We start from the raw sequence: 27,490 nt of genomic DNA, 5'->3' as shown, positions 1-27,490 counted from the left end.
TTCCATGGTATTTGAGGGAGTTTTAGAGTGTTAGAATATTGCAACACATCCAACAAATAGTTGAACGGCTGGGTGCAAATGCTAATCTGAGATGAGGAGGTTGGCACATAAGAGGAATCTGCAGTGAGCCTATCAAACCAGTCACAAGACTGACCCCCCACCCAAAAAAGCATAATGCTGCGTATTAGGTGTTAGTTCACTGTGTCAAGAAGATTGTAAGAATTTAATGTATCACCTTGAGTGTTAATTACACCGCAAGTTATTTACAAAAATGAATTTCTTTACGTACTGCCGTAGTATGAGCAATTTGCAGATTCCCAGTAATACAATCAAAAGAAAACCTTCAGTGTTCGTACTGCTGCTATTGTCTAGATTCAGTAATCAGCTTTCGATCATCTTCGCCCTTCTGCTAGACTATGATCCAATTAATTCATCAATGTATTATTATTATTATTATTATTATTATTATTATTATTATTATTACATCCCTATCGAAATTTTAAATTGAATCCAACCTCTACTCCCGTTCCCTAAAAAGCCTAGCGAGCAGTTCATTGAACTATAGTGACGATCAACATGCATGTTCCTGTAAAGGGTCTATCAGCTATATCTATAGCTTAACACCGTATTTTATTTGCAGAAAAGCTTTTGTGTCTTATTGGAATAAATGTAGCAAGCAAAAAATATAATTCTTGTGCATGTTCATGTTTTCTCGGGCCAATGAGTTCTCCATTAAACTTTGGGTGTGCACCCGAATTAAAATCCACTTCTTCTTGTAATATTTCGGCCACGTACCGTTCTGTCATCTTCAGAGTGACTTTTTCAGCCGAACGGTACATGGCCCAAATATTAGAAGTAGAATTTATGCGGCTGCACGCCAGAAACTTAATGGAGGAAAACTATTTTTGCGTAATGTTTCGAGTATAATTCTTATTCCCAGGTCCTCAAAGTATCCGGAAAAATGACGTGTTGTATTTCATTCGTGACAGTGCTGACCCGACTTTGATTACATCTGCGATTTTGCGTGGCCACTTTTTGTGCTTTCAAGCGTACAAAATGTTATTCGAATTTTGGAGAGAGTGTCTGTGGATAGCAAAGCCAAGGCAGTCGTTACTGAGATGCGATTTTGTCAATATATCTGTGTCGGGTCAAATTTAGTCGAACTGAATATGTGAAGCAACGAGCAAAGCGAAGCAGGTGAGTGTCAGGTTTTGATGTATTTTTAAAATTTATTGTGATTAGAATAGTTATGTTTTATACAGGGGCCGGCCGCGGTGGTCTAGCGGTTCTAGGCGCTCAGTCAGGAACCGCGCGACTGCTACTGTCGCAGGTTCGAATCCTGCCTCGGGCATGGATGTGTGTCATGTCCTTAGGTTAGTTAGGTTTAAGTAGTTCTAAGTTCTAGGGGACTTATGACCACAGATGTTGAGTCCCATAGTGCTCAGAGCCATTTGAACCTTTTTTTTTTTTTATACAGGGAATGTTGACGCTAGGGTCTGAACTTTTCATGGCATGCAGAGGATGGGGCGCCAAAGAAATCTGATATTGTGAAACCAGTATACATCATGCGCCCACTGATATACCCACATTCCTAGTAAAGGAATGAATCTGTTTGTTTGTTGCTGACAGGTAAGTAGCGAGAGACTGTTTGTGGTAGGGACAAACTAAGAACACACAACACAGTTCATTCGTAACCACAATTTCTCCCTGTGCCACGAGTTTATTTGATCTGGTTCTTGTTGTGTACTGAAGGCAGTAAAGTTAATATTTTTGTAGCATGTTTTATTGAGGAGGGAGGCAAAGAGTTGTACAACTATCCTTGTCTCCTGTTATACACTACGTAAATGGAAAGTGCTACACCATGAAGCAGCATCCGATATTTATCAAATTTTGTGATGTTCATCACGTAACAAGTATTAAACGGTTCAACATTAATTCCATTTGGAATTGATGATCAACGTCAGTTGGGGCCAAAAAGCGAGGTCATTGGTCAAATCGGGTTAGGGAAGGAAATTGGCCGTACCCTTTCAAAGGAACCATCTCGGCATTTGACTGAAGCGGTGTAGAGAAATCACGGAAAACTTATATCAGTATGGCCGGACGCGGGTTTGAACCGTCGTCTTCCCGAATGCGAGTCCAGTTTGCTAGCCATTGCGTCACCTCGCTCAGTATCAACATCAGTATGAAGTGTGTTCCACACCAGCACGAACACACACTTGTATTCGTTGTGGCAGGAAAGCAAACATCTCCGACTCTGACGAATTTTTTACAACGCTTGAAACACATGCTGACTGAGCTCTTGAAGATGGCAGGCTGCATTTTGGTACGAAAGTATACGTCTTCCCATCACATACTACACATTTCTGTATGCATGGGTGATAGATCAGGTTATAGAGCAAGCTGGTCCAGGGCCTGTGCATACCTCGAGTAATGTTTGGTTAGCCATTTAGACTACCAGGTACTTAGCCATTTATTGGTACAGATACTCTGTCGTCTATAAGATCTAGGTGGTGATTCATTTGGTTGGCCAAAGATAAGCAGTTATCTACAGACAATCTACACTACTGGCCACCCAAAATGCAACATCCTGATGGAAGTAACCAGATCAGGTGAAATTTGCAGCAATCGTTTTCGGCCACGAGAGATGCACATAATTAGCATTTCAGCGCAAGCGCACATTGCACGGGGGCTTAATTAAATAAAATGCAAATAATTTTTCGTAGATGTATGTCCGGTTACGAAGTCTCGTAACCGGTTGGCCCTGAGTAGTATTAGTACGCAATCTGACTGCATAGAATAACAACAAAGAATGAAGGGAAATTTCCGTTAACACAATTGATTAATTAAGTCCCCAGCAACTATAAAAGCTACGAAACAACAAAGCACAAGTACAGTCTAATACATGAACACAAGCTAGATGCTTTGTTGACTGAGCCTGTGACCAAGAGGCAATGTTATTTAGGAAATGTGAAATAAAAAATTTTTTGTTACCTTCATATATATTGACGAAAAATACACTGTGATCATTACAACATCCCCAATCGAACAGCATCTGCTGTCTCGCTCAACAGAACAACTGCACACGACATGCCCTCAACTAGTACTGCTATCGACATCCTCTCAACATGCACTGCCTACGGCAATCTCTGAACTACTACTGCCCCAGTGGAGGCGGCGGAATCATACTCTTTGGCGCAATCTCTGGAGCCACCTTTCATATGCCCCTCCTCCACGGGCTACAATTTGATGGTATTTTTGCCAGCATTGGTGGTGATAATACCACCAATTTCGTCGAAAAAAATACAGACAAAAATAAAAGATAATAATAATAAGTAAATATCACATAAGTAAATAAATTTTTTGGCTTTGCACTGACCCTTCAATAATCTAATATATAAAATACAGTAAGGAATACAAATGCTGCATACATGTGGTTTTACATTATGTTTACGCAAGTATCATTCAATCAAAGGCACCAGCAATGACGAATAGCTGTAGGTAAGAGTCTCATAATATTTCGTAAACAGTAAATACACAAAAAATCAGTTTATACAAATATTCACATAAAATCTTTTCAATAGTTCAATAAACAAGTAGCACTCCTCAGAGTAGTTGACAGTTCCAACAGTAGCACCCAGCAATGGTCAACAGGTGCAAATAGCAATCTCATAACATTTCATCAGCAGTATTTAAACAGCTCCAACAGTGGCACCCAGAAATGGCGAGCAGGCGCAATTAAAAAAACCAGAATTACTATAATTGCATATAGAAACCAGAATTATAGTCTAATACATGAACAAAAGCCAGATGCTTTGTTGACTGAACCTGTGACCAAGAGGCATTGTTATTTAGGAAATTTGAAATAAATTTTTTTTGTTACCTTCATATATATTGACGAAAAATACACTGTGATCATTGCAACATCCCCAATCGAACAGCATCTGCTGTCTCGCCCAACAGAACAACTGCACACGACATGCCCTCAACTAGTACTGCTATCGACATCCTCTCAACATGCACTGCCCTCGGCAACCTCTGAACTACTACTGCCCCAGTGGAGGCGGCGGAATCATACTCTTTGGCGCAATCTCTGGCGCTGTGACTCAGTGTAGCCACCTTTCAACATCACGGGCGCTAGTAGTATCACTTGCACGCGTTGTATAAAGGGAGGACAGATGGCCATGTGGACGTAATGGAACTGCTCTTTCGTGCGATTGTTTTACATAAGCACCTTCAGTATCCCTCGCAGACGTCAACGAGCGTCTTTCGAGCACGCTTCGGATTTCGACCGAGGGAGAGTAGTTAGCCGGCCGCTGTGGCCGAGCGGTTCTAGGTGCTTCAGTCCGGAACCACGCGGCTGCTACGGTCGCAGGTTCGAATCCTGCCTCGGGCATGGATGTGTGTGATGTCCTTAGGCTAGTTAGGTTTAAGTAGTTCTAAGTATAGGGAACTGATGACCTCAGATGTTAAATCCCATAGTGTTCGAGCCATTTGAACCATTTTTGAGAATAGTTACCTCTAGGGATTGCGAATTATCCTACAGCGAAATCGATGATTGCATCAGATGGGACCAAGCAACGAAGATACGGTTCTGTAATCGCTGGATGCAGAAGATAACGACGGACCGGTGGGACCAATTGCACGTACGTCGGTGCACCACTCCATTTGATAGCAGGAATATTGCGCAAATGGCACTGATGGCTCGCTCTGCCACATTACGGACCATATCACAACAAATTCGGTCTGTTGCGTAAAAAGGAGTGTCCGCGCGTACCATTCGACGTCGTTTGCAGCAGACTGAACAATCCGCAAGAGGTCGATTGCTGCGTTTACCACTGAGTCAACACCACAGGCGCTTGCACCGCCAGTGGTGCGATGAACCATATAAATGAACAACCAAATGGAACGGAATTGTTTTTACTGACGAATCCCTCTGCTGCCTGCCTGATTCATGCACTAGGGTTTGGGATGGTATTGGATTCCATTCCCGCACACCCCTTGTACCCATTGCTGGTACACTAAACAGCTAGCGTTACATCTCTGAAGTGTTCGAGTCTGTTCTCCTCCCATACTTTCGGAGCTGGCCGACGGCCAGATTGCAATGCCCTATCACACGTGGCATGCAATGTTCAAGATTTCTTCGTCGCCCTTCGGGTTCAATAGCTGCCATGGCCTCCCTGTTCGCCTACAGAAAGCGTCCCGGGATACACCACCCACTGCTAAACCGGATTCAACTTCGGCACTATGTGGAAGCAGCATGGACTGCAATACCCCATCAACACAGCCGAAGACTGTGCGTTGCCGAGGCGTGTAGCAACTGGTATAGCCAGCAACGGAGGAAATACGCAATACTAATTTCATTATCCCCCTTGCTTCACTATATTTTCAATCATGTGATCCCCTAAATCAGTTTGTGATATCTCAGGCTCTGATTCAAATGGCTCTGAGCACTATGGGACTTAACTTCTAAGGTCATCAGTCCCCTAGAACTTAGAACTACTTAAACCTAACTAACCTAAGGACATCACACACATCCATACCCGAGGCAGGATTCGAACCTGCGAACGTAGCGGTCGCGCGGTTCTCGACTGTAGCGCCTAGAACCGCCCGGCCATCCCGGCAGGCTATTGCACCAGTTTTAAAAAATTAACATAACTATTCCTAGTTACAGTTGCTACATGAAGTGAACTTTTGAATTTGTGTGCATTCACCAATCAATCGTTTCACTATAACAGATGTATACAACTATGTATACTTTTCTTCTGTAGCTATTTTGAAACTTCGTTTTGGCTAGTGATTAGGAATTATTTCTCTGCTTACTCTAGTTATTGCCTTTGGCTCCATGGTGCATTTAGCGCGTTTCCTTGCGCGGGCGTATTTCCTGCGAGAACGTAATGACCTTCTACAGCTGTTCGACGATGTATACTAAAAATTATCATACAATTGCTATGAATATCTCTAGTTAAAACTGTTTCACCAATCGTATTTGCGACCTTGCATATGTTCCGGTATTAGTTTGAAATTATAGTGAAATGAATACCCCTAGCTGCATACAGGAGTTGATATACGTCAACGGGGTCAGTTCAAAATGTGTGCCACGAGTGGGACTCGAACCCAGGATCTCCTGCGTACACGGCAGACGTTCTATCCATCTTTTTTTCATTTTGTTCGTTGTTGATCGTTGTGTTTGGTCGTTGCGGACGTCACATGACGTTCGTTAAAGTTCGTTTGTTGATTCTTCCACTAAGTTTTTTTATTACAGAGGCGAACCAGCTCTCTGACCGAACACGCTGAGCTACCATGTCGGCTCCATCTGAGCCACCGAATACACAGAGGATAGTGCGACGGCAGGGACTTATCTCTGGCACGCCTCCCGTGAGACCCACATTCTCAACTTATTCAAATCAAATGGTTAAAATGGCTCTGAGCACTATGGGACTTAACTTCTAAGGTCATCAGTCCCCTAGAACTTAGAACTACTTAAACCTAACCAACCTAAGGACATCACACACATCCATGCCCGAGGCAGGATTCGAACCTGCGACCGTAGCGGTCGCGCGGTTCCAGACTGTAGCGCCTAGAACCGCTCGGCCACCCCGGCCGGCTCTCAACTTATTGTTCCGCACTATATTCATAGTGCCCCTGTCCATTATACTCATTACTCGCGGCTTTTTGCCGATTCCCGCAAGTATTCGGGCACTGTTTGTGCATCCGCACAGAAGAAGATGGTCAATTGGCCGGTGAGCCTTAACTATGTATATAGTTAAGGCTCAAATGGCTGGTGATGTTTGTTCGATAAGTAATGCCACGCACATTTTTCTCGGCCAATTTTGGTTGAAAAAAAAATCCTGGATTTGTTCAAACATCGTGGAACATTCCCGTTCCATCACCTATGTGGTTTCGTGAAATTTCGATACGTGGCGGCGCTATACGTAGCTTTCAAAATAGCGCCTGTAATGGAGGTGCGTTCCAAGAAGAGAGTTGGTATTGAGTGTCTTTCGGCGGAAAACCGGAGCATCGCAGACAATCATAGGAGCTTGTAGAATGTCTATGGAGAAATGGCAGTGAACAGAAGTATGGTAACCTTTGATCGAAGGATCCGTAATCATCGCAACAAGATCACGCAAACCTATCTTGTCTCCTGCATGCCCGGCCGGTCGCACACAGCAATGGCTCCTGCAGTGTTGGAACGTGCGGACAGTCTCATTCGAGGTGATCGGCCGATCAGAGTCAAAAACTTCGTTGCACAAGTGGACATCTCTGTGGTAGTGCTGACACACTCGCCCACCAGCTGCGGTAGTCAATGTTATGTGCGCGCTGGATTTCTTGCCTCTTAAGAGAGCATAAAGTGTCACAGATGATGACATATGGGTTCATCCTGGAAACAAAACCGGCAGTTCATGGAGTGGCGCCACGAAACCTCTCCTCCGAAGAAAAAGTTTAAAGCCACACCGTCAGCTGCTAAAGTCATGGCGTCAATCTTTTGGGACTCTGAAGGGGTTATTCTATTTGATATTCTCCCTCATGTTGCAACGATCAACTCTGAAGTGTTTTGTGGCACCACCAGGAAACTGAAGATACAGCGTTTTCGTCGCGACAAAAATGCAAACGAACTGCTCATTGTCCATGAGAACGGAAGGCTGCATGCAAGTCTGCGCACCCTAGAGGAGTTAATAAACTTAATCGGAATATTCTTTCCTATCCACCTCACAGTCCAGCTATCTCACCTTCCAACTTCCATCGGTTTGGCCCCATTAGGATGCACTCCACGGAAAGCAGTAAACTGATGATGGGGAGGTTACCGATGCAGCAACACGTTGGCCCCACAGTCGAACAGTAGAGTGCTACCACGCATACAGGCCCTCCCTGTGATGTGGCGCAAGCCGTCGCGTTGAACGGAGATTATATTGAAAAATACGGTTTTTTAGCCAAAAGAGTGGGGAATAATATGGTGTACTCGAACCCTGAATAAAACCAGCCTCCGTTCAGAAAAAAAAATGTGTAGCGCGACTTACTGGGCGCCCATATTATAAATGCCTCACCGCCACGAGCAGAAGAGTGACTCATCGTTAAACACTACGGAATGCCACAATATGCCCCATCTGATTCTGGATGTTGACCTTGTTATTGCGTCAGCGGTGAAGTAGGCTTAGTAACTCTAGATAACTGAGGCTGCTCTCACAGCCAGTACAACAGTCCTACAACCTTCAAGCTGCTTTGTCCTTCTGGAAGGACCTGTACCTGTTTTTCTTTTCACTGTCATCCTGAGTCCGTCTTATCACCACATGTTCGCAGCCCTTGCTCTACAGCCACTGTCCGTGCAATCTGTCGCTCTGACGCTCCTCATCCCAATGATTCTACCTTTCTGAAAGTCCGGAAGATGACGATACGCTCCACTTGCACGAAACCTGGGCATACTGCATTGCGATCCCCACCTGAAAAGTTCAAATAACGTTAGACGCATCAAATAGCCGTCATGTCCTCAGACAGTTCTTCATCTATATGAATGGCTTTGTACTGTACCTAAAATACTGAAAAAACCTCATATAATAATGAAATATTAATCAGAGTGTGGAAATAATTGCAGTACCAGTTTGGAGGCGTTGCGTCAAGTGTTCCTTCTGTACTAAAGGGTGTCTCACGAAAGACGCCCTGGAGGGGTTCCGGGTCGCGCGGTGCATATGCGGTTGGCGCTATGCGTAGATCTCGGACACCAATACCTCGAGCGTGCCAACTACACTGCGCGACTGAATGTAATGGTGTCTTATTTTGATTTTTTTTCGTGTTTAATCGCTTCAAATATTGTTGCTAGACGTCATTATTGCAACTGCGCCCTATCCGCGGCTTTCCCTGCCCGTAAGTCGCTCGGCCCGGTCATCAGGTAGAAACACCGTGCTAGTGTCTTCTATACTGTGCGATTGAGTGTCCGGGTGTTTTATTTTGAGTTTCCTGTCGAGTGTCCATTCGGCATGGTATACATGAAGTGTTTCTTGTGTTGAACTATGCAAAAACAGAATCGTATGTGGAATGTCGGCTTGAATTCATATTAAAATTTCCCAGTGTGCTTGTTCCCAATGATTCGACGATACGCAGATTAGTGAAGAAATTTCATGAGACGGATCTGTGTTACACAAACGAAGGCCTAGAGAACCTATTGTTTTAACGGAAAATAAATTTGACGAGATAGAGGAGGCCTTGGAAAGAAGTTCGAGAAAATCTTTGCGCCGCTTAGCACTTCAGACTGGTGAGTGATGAGCATCTGCTCACAGAGCTGTGAACAAACTGAAACTGAAACCCTACAAAATGACGGTAGATCATCAACTGAGAAACTCAGATACTCTTGCTCGACGTCGTTATTGCGGTTGGTTGTTACAGTCCACGCACGACGGGGAAGTTGATCCTGAGATGCTTTTTTTCTGATGAAGCGTGGCTGCATTTGTCATGGTACGTAAATTATGAGAACAATCGACGTTGGAGCTCCGAAAATCCTCAAGAGTTACATCGACAACCTCTGCATGATGCGAAAAAGGGAGTTTGCTGCGCAACTGGTGTAAGACGAATTATTGGACCAATCATTCCCCATAAGACAGTAAGTTCTAACAGGTGTGTGAACAATATACTGGACACTTTTTTTTAACTAACACCTAACGTAAAGATGTTATTTCATACAGGATAAAACAACTCCACACGTCGCCAATGTTACTACACTACTGTCCATTAAAATTGCTACACCACGAAGATGAAGTGCTACAGACACGAAATGTAACCTACAGGAATAAGATGCTGTGATATGCAAATGAATAGCTTTTCAGAGCATTCACACAAGATTGGCGCCGGTGGTGACACCTACAACGTGCTGATATGAGGAAAGTTTCCAACAGATTTCTCATACACAAACAGCAGTTGACCGGCATTGCCTGGTGAAACGTTGTTGTGATGCCTCGTGTAAGGATGAGAAATGTGTACCATCGCGTTTCCGACTTTGATAAAGATCGTGCAGCCACGTCTCGATCCCTGAGTCAACAGATGGGGAAGTTTGCAATTCAACAACCATCTGCACGAACAGTTCGACGACGTTAGCAGCAGCATGGACTATCAGCTCGGAGACCATGGCTGCGGTTACCCTTCACGCTGCATCACAGACAGGAGCGCCTGAGATGGTGTACTCGACGACGAACCTGGGTGCACGAATGGCAGACATCATTTTTTCGGATGAATCCAGGTTCTGTTTACAGCATCATGATGGTCGCATCCGTGTTTGGCGACATCGCGGTGAACGCACATTGGAATCGTGTATTCGTCTTCGCCATACTGGCGTATCACCCGGCGTGATGGTATGGGGTGCCACTGGTTACACGTCTCGGTCACCTCTTGTTCGCATTGACGGCACTTTGAACAGTGGACGTTACATTTCAGATGTGTTCCGACTCGTGGCTCTACCCTTCATTCGATCCCTGCGAAACCCTACATTTCAGCAGGATAATTCACGACCGCATGTTGCAGGTCCTGTACGGGCCTTTCTGTATACAGATAATGTTCGACTGCTGCCCTGGCCAGCACATTCTCCAGAGCTCTCACCAATTGAAAATGTCTGGTCAATGGTAGCCGAACAACTGGCTCGTCACAATACGCCAGTCACTACTCTTGATGAACTGTTGTATCGTGTTGAAGCTGCATGGGCAGCTGTACCTGTACACGCCATCCAAGCTCTGTTTGACTTAACGCCCAGGCGTATCAAGGCCCTTATTACGGCCAGAGGTGGTTGATTTTTCAGGATCTATGCACCCAAATTGCGTGAAAATGTAATCGCATGTCAGTTCTAGTATAATATATTTATCCAATGAATATCCGTTTATCATCTGCATTTCTTCTTGGTGTAGCAATTTTAATGGCCAGTGGTGTATGACAGCAATACGAAGTGTTTTTGATGGTAGGATAGTTGACTCTCCTCCTCGTTCTCCAGATCTAAATCCGTGTGATTTTTGTCTTTGGGGAATGTTAAAAGACAAGATGTATACAACCAATCCCCACAGGCTCGAAGTGTTGGAAGACAGGGTCATTCCCCAGATTTCGGCAGCCGAAATTCGTCGAGTGTTTGCTAATGTGTTCAGGAGGTGTCAGGCTGCTCTTACCACAGAGGGATATCATTTTTAACAGCTACTGTAAATAAAGGTAAGCTTAAGTTAAGCAGATGACAACATTGTTTAAGCTTAACTCAGGGGAGGCGCGCGCGCAGCCGACTACTGGCCGATTGTATTGTATGTATTGTATTGTATGTTAACCGGGGACCTAGAAACGACGGAGAAGCTCCGGCCCCGCCGCAGCCGCAGTGGTCCACAACCCCACGACGACTACCGCAGTCCACTTCACCCCTCCGCCGCCACACACCGACCCCATGGTTATTGTGCGGTTCGGCCTCCGATTAACCCCCCCCAGGGAACGTCTCACACCAGACGAGTGTAAAAAATGTTCAAATGTGTGAAATCTTATGGGACTTAACTGCTAAGGTCATCAGTCCATAAGCTTACACACTACTTAACCTAAATTATCCTAAGGACGAACACACACACCCATGCCCGAGGGAGGACTCGAACCTCCGCCGGGATCATCAGCACAGTCCATGACTGCAGCGCCTGAGACCGCTCGGCTAATGCCGCGCGGCCAGACGAGTGTAACCCCTATGTTTGCGTGGTTAAGTAATGATGGTGTACGCGTAAGTGTGGAGAACTTGCTTCCGCAGCAATCGCCGACATAGTGTAACTGAGGCGGAATAAGGGGAACCAGCCCGCATTCGCCGAGGCAGATGGAAAACCGCCTAAAAACCATCAACGGACTGGCCGGTTCACCGGACCTCGACGCAAATTCGCCGGGCGGATTCGTGCCGGGGACCAGGCGCTCCTTCCCGCCCGAATAGCCGCGCGTTAGACCGCACGGCCAATCGGTCGGGGTACCGGCAGATTAGTGTCCGAGAGTCGGGCGAGGCGGCGGCTAGCGGATGTGGTGGCGGCGCCCGATAGCCGTTCCGCGCGACCCGCGGACCCATGCCGAGCGTCTTTCGCAGACACACCCTGTACTTCACATTTTCGTCAGAGTATTTCTATTTCTATATTTTAGGTTTATTATCATGTAGTTTTATTCCTTCCCGTCTCTACTCATTCTTGTGATTGCAGCAAGCATTCAGGTCATTCAGGACCCCTTTTTCTGAAGCAATTGATGAGAACATTGCTCATCTTTCGCTTACCAGTTCAGAAATGGGACATTTTCCTTACAGGATAAAGGGCGGAGCTACAGAGGTCAGCGAATACTTTCGTCGCATGGTTGCAGACACCGTAGCCTACAGGGAGAAGAACAATATCACGAGGAAAGATTTTATGGACTTGCTTATACAGCTCAAAAACAAGGGAGTTGTTGACCCAGACAAGAGCGAGGCTCAGGACAACGGGTACACAAATGAAGCCATCGATACCAAAAGTAAGTACGCTTTGAGAAAATACTTTCTGTAAACATTATTCTCAGCTGGTTTTACGAACAAAAGTACATTAATTTGCAATGATTTTTCTATAGCTACAAGTGCTGTCTTCTGAATTTGGCATAGTCTTTAGTCTATGAATTAATGCCATTTGTGTGGTAACAACATTTCCGAGCAAAGACATAAGCAAAACTGTATTCCGACTGCCGCGTGCAAGTCGTCGAGAGTCGTTGCTAGAAGGAGCTGTGCAAACTAACTTGGCTACAGCCGAGCTCTTGCGGAAGGGAAATGAAGTAATTTGTCTAGTGCGATACATCTGCACATCGTATGAATTCTTTTCTGAGGAACGTGTATTTCATGAGACGCGAAGTACCGTAGAGTTACTGGCTGGAGTTGCCCGGTTCATCAAATTCCACCATGGAATATCTCACACCAGTCGTTACAAATAACTTCAGTAATATGAATGTGACCCTAACTACATCAGTAGAAGTAATGTCCACCACAACATCTTTAAAATCAAAAAGTTCTAGAGGTTCTGATAAAATATCGATGAAGTTAACTAAAGAGGGTTATACTGATTCTAGTAACAAATTAAGTTATTAGTATAGCCAGTCTTTTGTCAGTGGAACATTTCCTGATGGCTGAAATGTGCTTTCTTTGGTAAGAAAGGAGATAAAGAAATAACATCAAATTTCCGTCCAGTTTCACTTTTGGCAGCATTCCCGAAAATTTTTAGAAAAGATTATACATAGTGAGCTTCTTAGCCATCTGATAAGAAATTATATAACGAGTGGCAGCTGCAACGTATATACAACATAGCTCGAATCCGACCCCGCTATATAAGCACCGGCATGTGGGCAAGAGACTAATGTGACATTGGCGTCTTTCCGAACTGCGTGGGGTAAATGCGGAAACATGAGTTATCCCGACGTTATTACCAAATGTGTCCCAACTGGACCAACGTGCTGACATTCTTTTCCCGGTTCCCGGAAGATAAACGGTAACAGACATCCAATGGAAAATGAAGAATGTTCATGGGGCAGCATGTCTGTCGAAAACCATCGCCGTGGAATGGTGCGACAAGTTCGTGATAATGCACGTCCCAATTTAGAAAATGTCGTAAAGCATAAGTTACGCCAACTCAAGTGGGAGATACTCGAGCAACCGCCCTACAGTCCTGATCTCACCCCATGCAATTATCCCACCTTTGGTAGTAATAAGGGCTTGAAGGGTCGGCGATTCCTGCCGGGCGAGAATGTGCGGCAGGCAGTTACGGACTTCTTAACGCAGCAAGACATGGTGTTTTAATAAACAGATATCTACAACTTGGGATGATTTCCTCAATAATCGCGGTGATTTTTCCTGACTGGCATACCGATTCTGGCCTGTACGGCCTTCAGACAGGAACTTGTTGGCTGCCCCTTATACGTTGTCGAAGTCATTATTCGGATTTATAAAGGGTTCCGCAATTGAGGAGGCTATTTACACATACAGCGAGAATGCACTTAATTAATAGATGAGAACTTACAGGTTACTCGCATATTTTGTGATCTGTCGAAGTTATTTGACTGTGTAGATTACATAATCAAATGGTTCAAATGGCTCTAAGCATTATGGGACTTAACATCTGAGGTCATCAGTCCCCTAGACTTAGAGCCACTTAAACTTAACTAACCCAAGGACATCACACACATCCATGCCCGAAGCAGGATTCGAACTTGCGACCGTAACAGCAGCGCGGTTCCGGACTGAAGCGCCTGCAACCGCTCGGTCACAGCGGCCGGCATTACAGAATCCTCTTAAGTAAATTACAATAGTAAGTTGTAACAGTAACTGCAGCAAAAGGGATCACATCGTATGTCTCTGACAGTAAACAAAAGGTGTCATTAGGGAAAAAAATGGTTCAAATGGCTCTGAGCACTATGGGACTTAACAGCTGAGGTCACCTGTCCCCTATAACTTAGAACTACTTAAACCTAACTAACCTAAGGACATCACACACATCCATGCCCGAGGCAGGATTCGAACCTGCGACCGTAGCGGTCGCGCGGCTCAAGACTGAGGCGCCTAGAACCACTCGGCCACTCCGGCCGGCCATTAGGAAAGAAAGGTCTGTTAAGGTACAAGGCTTCATTCAGTTGGGAACTACACATGTGGTGTCCCCTAAGGTTCGATCTTAGTGCCCTTTCTGTTTCTTGAGTACATCAATGACTTTTCGTCAGTAACATTCCCAGATGCCAACTTCGTTTTGTTTGCAGGTGAGAAAAACATTGCAGTTACAGTAAATCAAGTATAGTCTCATGAACTTTTCAGCTTGATGACAGATTCGACTATGAGGGGCATGCCCGGTACTGCTGGAGTGCCTAAACGGGTCTAGGTGTGTAGTGCGGATGTTCTCTGAAACATGTGATACAAAACTAAAAAGCACCACTTTTATTCCATAATATCAAGCTGGATTTTTGGGGTAACTCATCAAGCCAGGCTAATGTTTTCCCAAGTAGTGAGAACTCAAGAGCGTCCTGCAGAGGCCTGTTTAAGGAAATGAGGTAACTACTGCTTCCCAAAACATTTATTTCTTAATGAAATGTGTGATTAAACATGCAGGGTGTTTGTTTTAACTTTATACAACTAAATATATCGAAAACGACGTGGCCGGCCGTGGTGGCCGAGCGGTTCTACGCGCTATAGTCTGGAACCGCGTGACTGCTACGGTCACAGGTTCGAATCCTGCCTCGCGCATGGATGTGTGTGACGTCCTTAGGTTAGTTAGGTTTAAGTAGTTCTAACTTCTAGGGGACTGATGACTTCAGATGTTAAGTCCCATAGTGCTCAGAGCCATTTGAATCATTTGGAAACGACGCAACGTACGAAAAAAAAATATTATAGGTGAAAAGTTAATATCAGAAAAGGGGACACCTGGCTCTGCCGCAACTGGTCACCTCCGACACCACTGCGTGGGCGGAGCCAACTTTGTATTTTCAAATGGGAATCTTCAATTTTTACTGCGCATTCGGATTCTACGCCAAAAAATACGTAGCTTTACTCAAACCGCTGTCTTCCGTTGTGGTAGATGGCGCCGTAATCCACAAATATTAAGTGCGCGTGATTTTGCAAGTAAGAACGGACGCGTTTGATTTTACATTCCATTTACGATGTAAATGTAAGCGTTTGTGTTCTAACGGTTAATATTTATGTTTGAAATTTACTTCAGTGTCACATATTTGAATGTACAATGCAATATGTTCAGATGTTCAATTTATTGTTAAAAAATACTTGTAACGTGATCCAGGAACAACGACGTGGATATAATAGTCTTCCGCTCCCATCAGGATGCTATATATCGGTGAGTCAGCTTCATTCTTGATTTGTGTAAGTCCTCTTGCCTCTCACTATTGGGGTGCTTGATTTCGGTGAGCAGGTGCGACTGTCACTGTTACTTCACGAAGATTTTACCTTATTAGAACGGTTATCGTTTGTGTTGCGCCGGTAGCCGCGTAGCAACCAGGGCGAAATCAGTCACACTGATGGCGGAGTTCGAACATAGACACCGAAATCAAGCGTTCCGATGGTTTGTGGACTCACCACATTCAACAGAGAACATAAAATGACGTTACCATACAAGTAGCTTATTTGCCCGAAACGTGAATGTCTAGCCATTTTATCTGAACTGTTCAATAACATTTGCAACACTCAGGTAACGTTTGAACATCAGTATCAACTGCGAGAACACAAAGGTTTACATTTATCAAATGAGTCGGTTCTTAGTTGCAAAACCAGGCATACCTGATAATTGTCGGTTGCAGCGCCGTCTACCACGAATGGGAAACAATTGTTTGAGTAAACAGTAAGTATTTTTTTGCGTTGAATCCGAATAGCCAATAAAAATGGGAGGTTCCCACTTGAAAATCCAAACTGACCTCACCTTCGTAGAGGTGTGGTTAGGAGGTGGCCAGTTGTAGAACAGGCTGATGTCCCTTTTGCTAATATTAACTTTTCACTTACATCATTTTTCGTACGATGCGTCGTTTGCGAAACATTTAGTTCTATCAAGTTAAAACAAACACCCTATACATTTCTTTTTCAAATCACTTCTCAGTTCACGGAATCAGTGCTGGAAATAAGAATAACTTTGCCAAAGATTTATCTCTGAATGTGTCTGAGGAGTATGTTGGGCTTAGGAACTTGGGGTCGCATATGCTTTTGTTAAAAAGGAAGAGGTGGGTACTGGGCTTTGGGGTTCGGGAATGATTTCCACCTGCATGTACTCAGTATCTGATAGAGTTAACTGAGCCTTTTGCGTTCGGCTCGCAGAGCATGCATTGCTGTCCGTGGTGATCACACACAAAATTAAAGACCATGTCCCACATTTTGTAATACCCAGGGGATCATCAGAAATGGTGGTGACATTCGCATAACTGTTTTCTGTGAACTAAAGTGTTATTTCTATTCGTCTCAATGCCCATTTCCTTCAGGTAGCTTCTGTAGTATACTGTAGCAATCCTTCACGGGATCCTTTCAGTCTGCTGCATCTGACAGTAGGTTGCACTATCAATCCAACTTTAGTATTCAGACACTTCTCAGAACTAATTATTTCACGATAATTTGTTCTTAAATATATGTTTCAATATTTTGTCGGGTAGCCACACTGTTGTAACACTTCTTTAAAAAGCAGTGGCATACTGCTAGCGATCTTTTTTAATTAGTCAGTACATAGATCATACCATTCTTCTTTTAATCGACAATTCAAAGTTTCTTTGGATGATTTTGGTGTTTTCTAACAAGTCGCTCTAGTTCTCCTCAACATTCTCTATACGTTTGACGTCTGGTGATAGAGGTGATGGTTGTAAGATTTTCGGGCAACTGTACACCAAATATTCCTGCACAATGCGAGCCTTATGCTTCGGTCATTGTCCTGGTAGAACTTGGATGTGTTTGATATTCCCACTTTTTCAGCACTTTCGCGTATACTGTTTTTAATTATTTTCAGATAGACATATTTGTCCATAATAACGTCGACGAACACTAATTAGACTGGTCAAAATGGGGATATACAGCCCCAGACAAAAACACTGCCACCTCCATGCATTATAGTCGGCTTAAAATTTATTCTTCTTCCGCCACACCATCCTTCGTCCTTCCAACCTAAAAATCCTCTATTTCCTTCCGTCGGTTCATTCATATAATGCTTCTTCCTAACCACTCTTCCATTGTAGCCACTATATTTCAATGCTCTGTGAATGGCTTGTTGACATACGTTCTTTCCAGTCTCGTTCGGAGGCCGACATGCTAATTTGGGTGCACTGAATGTAGAATCCTTCTTTATTTTACGTATTAGATTCCTCTTGTCACATGAATCCAACTTCTCTGGTTGGCCCTTCTGATGTGTAGAGATTATAAAGTCCTCGTCTTTTAATCGTTTGACGACTTACATCACAGTGCTCTTACGCATACTGAGAATGTCATAACTTTGTCTATATAATTTACCTTTTGCGTTATGAAAAATCGCAAGTTGCATATCAAAACTGGTATTAGTTTTGCGTGACAATGTACCATCTGCACAGTCGACCGCGCTCATAAACAAACGCTACCTTCTAACCCAGAGTCCATAACTTGACGCGAACGATCTAAACAAGTGCTACACTGCCAACTGTCCGAATATTAAAGTAACGTGAAAATCGAACAGTGTTTTATTTAAATCGTATTATTTAACAACTGTTAAAAGTTATATAAAAAGTTCATACTATTATGTGCTGGACATCGATCTTGATACTTGATTTTTTTTTATTTTGTTAATCACAATGTTATGATTTTATAAAGGAAAAATCTCATAGTGTCCGACTATTAACATTACTGTATATGTTTCCGTGGGTAGTTTCACTGCAACTTTATCATAACGGTGGGAGCAACAAACAGAACAAACTTAACTTAAAGAAGACTGATGAGAAATTAAGAATTGACTAATATACACCAATCACGAAACAGAGCCCTTAAAAGCTTTCTTGTGTTTATGTCGCAACTTCTAATAAATCGATAGGCGTCTCGGGAAACAAGTTGTTAAAGAAGTTACCAAACACTCATTCGAGAACGTCGAATGTGTCAAGACATAGTTTTACATTTGGCCAGCAGCCTCCTCACTCCATATTTTTTTTGAAAGAGGACAAAGATTTAATGGCTGATAAGTTTGTTGAAATTCATCCTAAGGACTTGAGGCCATTCAGCAGTATACAGGCTTTCTAAATTTAAGGCAAACACTAATTGAAATAGGAAAAAAAGATGGTTCAGTGGATATTAAAAACCGCATTTTGGTGGTATGCAACATAGTGCAAAGAAAGCTTAGTATGAAAAAGGAGCTTCTTCTTTCAGATATGTAGTTTTTTGACGAACATAAAATGAAAAATGAAATTCATGTTTGCTAAAATGCATTGGGAAATTTAGAAGCAAGAGTTTTTCAGCGAACCCGCAAAGCGCATCCTGTAAAAAGTAATTAAAATTGGTATACCTGGGCTCATTTTTTGGCTGAAACATACTAAGGTTACAGAAACTAGACTCCCAAAACTTTACTTCAGATAAAGGTTGCAGTGTAATAGAGATCTTCAGTTCTTGGGTACAAAGGATATCTTCTTTAGAGGCGGTTCTGCTTACTACAGGTAACATGTATTGGAGGTGACCGAATGACTGCCCGAATTTAGAGTAGCCAGGACTGGCAGAAAAAGAGTGAAGTTGCAGAGAAAAACGTTCATATCAAAATAAATAAATAAGCCCGAAATACGCCGGAAACGAAATAAAGTACAAATGAAATACACCATTATTGGCCTACAATGATCCAAAATGAATATTCATGTAATTGAGCCTCATCTTCTAGTACAAGGGTAAAAAAAGACTTTTCATCATCTTCCGACCTCTACTCGTGACACTGCAGTGTAAGCCTAGAGAATAAAATGCTGCGCAGCGTAACACAGCGGGAAGATGGATAGGCATGTTTCCTTTAGCCTGCAGGGGCTGGGCGTAGCTTGGCTTTGGCGTGGGTAAAGCACCGTGTCCATTCTGCTGATAACGTGAGGCAGCTTGCCTGCTTGACTAACAGGCAAGAATGGGCAGGTTGAAAGCGGAACGTGTGTACTCCTCTGCAATACTAGCAGCCACCGGACACAAAGCTTTCGTGGCTCGAAGGTGGCATAGTTCTCTCGGCTTCAGTCGACGGAGAACTAGGGAGTCCTCGTTTACGACGAAGTGAGCAAACCAGAAACGAAACTCTTGAATTTATTTGAAATTCATAAACTGTGGTTTAATAAACAATAACAATTCGAAAATGTACACAGTTTTATGTCAATGATGTATTGCTTTCAAGAGCTTTAAAAATATTGCGGTGTCATGTGGATATAAACTGGAACACTATTCTTATTTGGAGTTCAAATCTGGTAAGGGGTGATTTTTCCTGAAGAATGGCCAGCGCAGGCGCAGGACCTGTGGCAGCGCGTGTCCTGCAGCATTTATGTTTGCATCCAGTTTCTCTGATCGAACGTTCAGAAATTTTTCAGTAACTCGGAAATACAGGATGCGTAAAAAAATGTATACACACTTTGAAGCGTCATAGAAAATTTATTTCCCATTCTATAATGTTCAATTTCTGGAAATGAAAAGCTTAAAGTCCAATTGGAAAAATAAATGTACTTTGCAAATGTGATTAATGTTCAAACTGGTGGCCTTCAGCATCAATACATTTCTGAGTACGAGTCACCACTGATTCCGTACATCATACCAAAGTGTCCAATGAAATTTCTGCGCACACCGCCTGAATCTCATTCCAAAGTGTGTCCAGGTTACGTGGTTTACGTTTGTACACCTCATCTTTTACTGTGCCCCATAAGAAGAAATCCAGCGGCGTGAGGTCTGGAGAACGTGCAGGAAACTCGATTGGTCCCCTGCGTCCTATCCACTGGCCTGGCACATTGTGATCCAGGTATGCTCGTACGTCCCTATGATAGTGCGGCGGGGCGCCATCTTGTTGGAAATGAAACTCATCACCACCGTATAATGCACGAATGGCAGGGAATATGGTGTCAGCAAGCATTTTTAGGTACATTTCTCCAGTAACAGTACCTTCAAAGCGGAAAGGCCCAATGAGTCCCCTTGCAGACGAACCACACCACACATCTACACCATGCAAATTCACAGCCTTTTCAACTGTAATGTGAGGATTATCTTCAGCCCACTGCACACAATTGTGCCTATTGACAGTTCCATTCATTTTGAATTGGGCTTAATCCGACCAAATTATGCTACCCATAAATCCCGGTTCACGTCTCACCATCTCCTGAACCAATTCACAAAATTCTAACCTTCGATCTGGATTGTCATCACTTAGCTGTTGCACCAGCCTTGGAATGTACACACGAAACTTGCCTTTCTTCAGAATGCCTAGCACACTACTAGCACTTACATTGCTCTCACGTGCCGCTTGCCTTGAAGATTTTTGAGGCCAACGCTAAAACAGTTCCAAGACCGCAGTTGTGGAATCTTCAATTGCAGCTGTACGAGGTCACCCTGATCGACCTCTATGCACATCACACACTGTTCCATGAATTTCGAATTTATCCCATAGACATGTAATTGTTAACCTTGAAGGTGGTTCTGTACCATACTCACTTCTCCACTGTCTTCGAACCGCAGCTACATTCTCAAACTTCCAGTACCACTTCATTATCTGCTTCCGCACTTCAAAGCTCAAACGCACGTCCGCCATGTTGCAGTTACTTCCTTGTCACTGCTGCCACCTGTTGAAGAAACATAACATTACTTTCTCACATATATTTAACCTTGTAGAACGGGAAATAAATTGTCTATGCCAGTTCAAAGTGTGTATACATTTTTTGACGCACCCTGTAGAATACCAGCTACGTCTAGATAACGTCAGCTCAAAGATTAGAGGAAAGCAAGGGCATACCATCTCCAATAGTACTGTGCCCATAAAAGCGCTGCAGTGTAAAACCAACGTTTTTGTTGAATGCTTTGGTCTGTTTGCTCCGAGTAACAAAATAACCACATCTCTCTCACACTGACGTAAATTATTATCCTTATTTTTGACATGCACTCAGGGCTTCACGCAGCTGTGTTGTATATAAGTATTAACTGTTGTTTCTTAGACGAAGTCATTCATTACTCGTCGATTTTACAGCCGGTGAAAACACACTGAAAATAGTAACAACCGTAAAATACATAGGAATAACCGTCAAGAACGACCTAAAGTCGAATGGCGAAATAAAACCAACTATAGGAAGAGCAGGTCCCAGGCTGAGATATACGAGGCGGGTGTTAAGGAAGTATAGCTCATCCACGAAAGAAGTGGATTACAAAACACTTATTCAATAGATATCTGTGTTTTTTTTTGTCATTCTGGGACCCTTACTAACAAGGAGACGTTCCCAACTGTCAAAAAATGTTCTTGATGAAACTTGATAGGTATGTAGAAGAGAAATAATCTAGTACGTATCTTTTTTGTTTGTGACCAATTTCACTTTTAAGGGGAAAAGCACACCACGAAATGTAATTTAGCATATTAGATTTGAAAGGAATCTCTTCCAAACGATGACATATAAAAGATGTTTCTCATACATGAGTTCATGTGGAATTAACGTTCTTGAAAACTGTATACTACTATTTTGTGGTAATCTGAAAATTTGAAAAATGAAAACTTTCGTTACAACACAAACTAAAGAAGCTTTCAAGCTACATACAATCATGCGTAGTAAAGCTTCATGTGTAATCGAGCTGGTTTTTGAAATACAATTTATGGAAAATACACTGTACGCAATGTACTGTCACAGTATTTTCAACATACCTAATTGAAATATCCAAACATTCATTATTCGTCTAGTTATTTATTTGTGTTGTATTTGTTTTATGTTTGAAATTGTTGCTTTACGTTTTACATTCATTTTACTTCTTTTATTTTCTTTTGATTGTTTTTTAATTTATCCTTTCACATATGTGTATTTTGTTAATTGAAAATAATAAGTAACTCATTGTTATGTTACAAAATATTACAATAATGGTAATGCCTAAAACAACGTTTTCTTGCAGCATGCACATAAAATTAATAATATTTCTTCACATAATATACACGACAGAGCATACAATACTAAACTAAATTCAACATGATTTCAAATTTTCACAGGTGATTCTCTATGTATCCTGATTTGTGTCAGGCATATTTCAGTGTATTGGTAGGATGTGACTGCAGATTATTTATATTGGTTCCGAAGTGGAATTGACATCTAAATCATTCAGCAGAACTAGATCTTTAAGTCTTCTAATGCAGTTCTTACAACATCGAAAACAGTGTACATCTCTCGACTGTACCTGTCTTGTCAAGCCCTTTGAGATCATCAGATGAACAGGCTCCTTGTCCTGAGGTATGATGGTCTATACTGTTCTTTCACATTGATAACCCTGAGAATCCAACAATCATACAGTTATTTCTCCCTCGCTGGGAATGAAAACCTCCTACAAATATCTTTTGACCTGGTCAGACCATATTTCTATGCTGTTACAAGGACGTTTGGGACTTTGAAAAGAGATTCTCGCATTCTTGGTTTCTTTTAAAACTGTGAAAAGGCGGGTGGTCAGCGTGAAGAAACCATTCTCACTATCATATCCGAGGACAAGGAACGTACCCATCTTCTGATACCAAAGGACTCGCTGGCACAGGTATTTTCGTAGTACGTATAAGGCTTTCGAAGTTGGAAGAACCTTGTGACAATATTTTCAGACCTAGTTCAGTTAAATGATTTCGATATCAATATAATAAAGCTGTAGTCACTATCACAAGATCAGTTCTTTTCTCCACAGCTTACCAGTATACTGAAATATGCCTGATACAGATCAGAATATTTAGAAAATTACTTGAGACAATTTCTAGTTCTGCCGAATTTTGTTTTGTATTGTTCTTTGTTGTGTATGTTGCGTGAGAAAATTTTGTTAATTTTATGAGCTCGGTGTAAGAAAACTTTATGGTTCAATCAATTATTTACAAATTATCATTATTGTAATGGTTTCATATCATAATAATAGTTACTTATTATTTTCAATTAAAAAAATACACTTAAGGATACAGGGTACTTATAAATGGTGGAGAAATCGAATGTTTTATGAGTTTATTAAATTGTGTAGTCTTTCTTGATTACATTGATGTATACATTATAGGGTTTCAAATGAAAAGTATCCTGTATATACTAAATTTTAAAGTTAAAGTCATGTATGCCGTCACGCCCCCTTTATTTCTGTTACAGAAACCGGTATTATTGCGGAAAGAACTGTGAACTTTCCGCTTCCAGCGATTATAAGTATCACACATCGTATATGTTGGTAACAGTGCAGGCTTCTAGTGTCTGTAAGAGATTATCTTTGCTTGTATTTACTTTCGTTTCGCTGAAGCAGTTTGTTCAAGTGCTACTGAATGTTTGTTGCCCAAGTGCTACATATATTTGTGGAAGTACATATCCATTACTGTGCAATAAATACGAACTATGCCACGCATCAAGAAATTCAATAAAAGGAAATTCCGTGGTGACCAGTTCACAAACAAAGCAAGCCACACTGTTGAAAGTAACCCAAGTATCAGTTCTTCAGGGAAGAAACTCCCACATCGCACGCCTCCTGGTGATTCAGTGACGCTGTTTGTAGTGGGTTTGTTGTTGTTGATGTGGGCATCTCATCTTCTTTGATAAAGGAAGTCGCGAAATGTAAACAATGTGATGGTGTATGCTGTCTGGAAATAACTGAACAACGAAGTAGCAGGAAGGGTTTAGCGTCAAAATTAGTTGTTCTGTGTAGATCCTGCAATAAATCTACCTCGAAAATGACTTCGAACATTGTGTATGATTCAAATGATGTGAATTTGAAGTTAGTGTATGCAATGCGTGCAACAAGAAAAGGAAAAAAAGGCTGCTTAAACGTTTTGTGATTTGATGGAGCTTCCTCCTCCTCCCACATGGTCCTAGCACGTACATAAAAATACTTCTAGGTGCCTTGACGGTTGTCCCTAAAGCATCTATGAAACGTGCAGTAGAAGAAACTGTCAATATTAGTGAAACGAGGGACACTGCTGTTGCACTTGATGGGACATGGCAATGTCGAGGGCATCGTTCCTTGAATGGTGTTGTAAGTGCTACTTCTCTGGAGAACGGAAAAGTTGTTGATGTTGAGTGCTTATCTAAGTACTGCCGCACCTCCCATTGTAGCACTAAAGGACATATTGAATATCAGTGTTCTAAGAATTATGATGGTTACAGAGGAGGTATGGAGTGTGATGGAGCTCTAAAAATATTTCAGAGGTCGGTGCCCGTTTATAACGTTAGATATACGAAGTACCTATGCGATGGGGACTCTGAAGCTTTCAATATAATTAATGAGATCGATGTTTATAGTCATACCTTGCTAACAAAACTGGAGTGTTATGGACATGTACAAAAGAGTATGGCTGCTGGACTGACGAAGCTACGAAGAGAAATGAAAGGAAAGTTGCTATCTGATGGAGGATGTGTCTGGCATAGGCAGATTGACAGAAACTGAAATTGACCTTCCTCAGAGTTATTATGGACTGGCCATTAGACGAACTGCACCTCTGAATGATGTTACATCAATGAGAAAAGCTATATTAGCCACCTGCTTTCGTAAGTTGTCCACAGATGACCACCCTGTTCATGGACTTTGCTCTAAAGGAGCAGATTCTTGGTGTGGTTACCAAAATGCAAAAGAAAGTGGTCAAATATACAATCATAAGCATTCTCTTCCTGAGCCTGTTATGAATGAAATAAAACAAATTTTTAGAGACCTGAGTGACCCTATTTTACTTAGTAAATGTCTTCATGTGGGCACTCAGAATACAAATAAAAGTTTCAACCATTGCATATGGGAAAGATTACCCAAGATTGTTTCTGTAGGACTAAATACATTAAACGTTGGTGTACTAGATGCTGTGATATGTTTCAATGATGGAATGATAGGAAGGTTGGAAGTCCTGAGAAATTTAGGCATAAAATGTGGCTCTAATATGGAAGTTCAATTGCTTGCATGTAACAGACAACAGGTGCATTCAATTTACCAAAGAAGCAAGAAGTGCTAAAAGGAATTCCAAGAGGTAGCTTGAAGATGAAGAAATGCTGCAGGATGAAGACTATGCTTCAGCAATATACTGAGGCACAGTCTAACTGGACTCATATTTTCATTCGCAGTTTCCCACAAGTTGTATTTTTCAGAATTCAAGTACAAATATTCCTTGAAGTTCATAAAGCGTTGCTCTAATTATTTCTGTAACTTGCATTAATCCTTACTTATGTAGTAGACCTAAGCTTTATTGCAGACTCAACTAAATTATAGAAAAAATAAAATTTTTACTAGAAAAAAGTTATAAAAATTAAAATTTAAAATGTGATACTTTTAATCCTTGTAATATACATAACAGATGGAATTAAATAGGTCTTACAGCCATCATGTCATACATATCTGGTAAAAATTTGGTCTCCTTCAAACGTATTACATTGGATTAAATGGTACCTAAATTTGAGGAAGCATTTTGGAAAAAATGTATCAATTTCTTTGTAATTATTTTAATAACCCTAAGCAGGCTCGACAATATTCAAAACACAACTAATTTGTTTAGAAAGTGTGCTGCATTGCCTGATATCAACAAAAAATCTGTAAAATATATACATTATATGTAGTGCCTGAAGGACATAGGTGTTGATTTTTACATAATATTGAGCTGTATCCTTAAGTGAAACGGTAAACTAAGAAACAAAGAAACAACAAGAGGAAAATCAATGAAAATTGTAAAACAATAGTGTGAAACATAAAATAAAGATAAGTAAATTAAAAAATAGACTAATAGTGACCGTTTTGATATTTTGAATGGTATGTGGAAAGTACTCTGACAGCACATTGTGTGTAGCGTATTTTCCAAAAGTGGCGTTTCAGAAACTAGCTTTATTGCACATGGATATATGTAGCTTCGAAGTTTCTTTAATTCATGTTACAAAAGTTTTCATTTTTCAAAATTAATTGGTGGTGGTGGGGCATTTTACAAAATTTCAAATGATTATGAAATTCGATTATACAGTTTTCAAGAACGTTAATTACGTACCAGCTTTCGTATGGGAAATACTTTTTATATATAATCGTTTCGAAGATATTCTCTCCAAACCTAATACGATAAATTACCTTTTGTGGTGTGTTTTACCCATTAAAATTGAAACTGGACGCAAACAAAAAAAAATATGTATTGGATTATTTTACTTCTTCTATATGCCCGCCAAGTTTGGTCAAGATCGTTTGTTGACATTTGGGAAAGTTCCCGTGTACATAAGATTAACAGGAGAGAGAGAGACAAACTCCAAAGAGGAGCGGCGCATTTCGTCACGGAGTGATTAAATAAGCCCGATAGCGCTACGAAGATGCTCAGCAAACTTCATTGACAGTACTTACAAGAGAAACGTTTTGTATCACGGAGAGGAAACTTGCAGAGTGTATTTAGAAAAATTGGCGAGCTGTATGTTACTTTCGCTCATGTATGTCCCTCTAAATATCAGGACTAAAAAATCAGAGAAACTGGTTTGTACACACTCGTTATTCTCACGGGTCGTTCACAAGTGGATCAGAGAAGGGAGAACACGATAGTGGTAAGTCAGGCATCCGCCGCCACAAACCGTAATGTGGATTGTTAAGTATAGATGCAGAAGTAGATTTACGTTGTTTTCTTAGCCGTATTTACTTTTCTGCAGAGCTGACACTCAACGAGCTGGCTGCCCAGGCATTCGTCTTCTTCGCAGCCGGCTTTGAAACCTCTTCGACGACAATGAGCTTCGCCTTGCACGAACTGGCTCTCAATCCTTCGTTGCAGACCAAGCTGCAAGAGGAGATTGACTCGGTATTCAAAGAATATGGAACGGACATCACCTACGACTCCATTTCAAAAATGTCCTACCTCGACAAAGTTGTGTGCGGTAAGACAATTTAACCTTCACT

At 41.9% G+C, this 27,490-nt stretch overlaps 1 protein-coding gene across 3 annotated transcripts in view; it reads left to right on the top strand.

Moving 5' to 3' along the window:
• The window catches only part of LOC126262538 (cytochrome P450 6k1-like), a 102,688-nt gene that overhangs the window by 56,553 nt on the left and 18,645 nt on the right, over positions 1 to 27,490 (top strand). For all 3 annotated transcript variants that reach the window (XM_049959219.1, XM_049959218.1, XM_049959217.1), the window contains exons 5-6: positions 12,272 to 12,471; positions 27,247 to 27,468. In XM_049959219.1, coding sequence (XP_049815176.1) covers positions 12,272 to 12,471; positions 27,247 to 27,468 — 422 coding nt within the window. The remainder of the gene's footprint in view (positions 1 to 12,271; positions 12,472 to 27,246; positions 27,469 to 27,490) is intronic.

The sequence above is a fragment of the Schistocerca nitens genome, chromosome 6 (genome assembly GCF_023898315.1).
Source record: "Schistocerca nitens isolate TAMUIC-IGC-003100 chromosome 6, iqSchNite1.1, whole genome shotgun sequence".
Classification (NCBI taxonomy): Eukaryota; Metazoa; Arthropoda; class Insecta; order Orthoptera; family Acrididae; genus Schistocerca; species Schistocerca nitens.
This window is presented reverse-complemented; position numbering and strand designations above follow the sequence as displayed.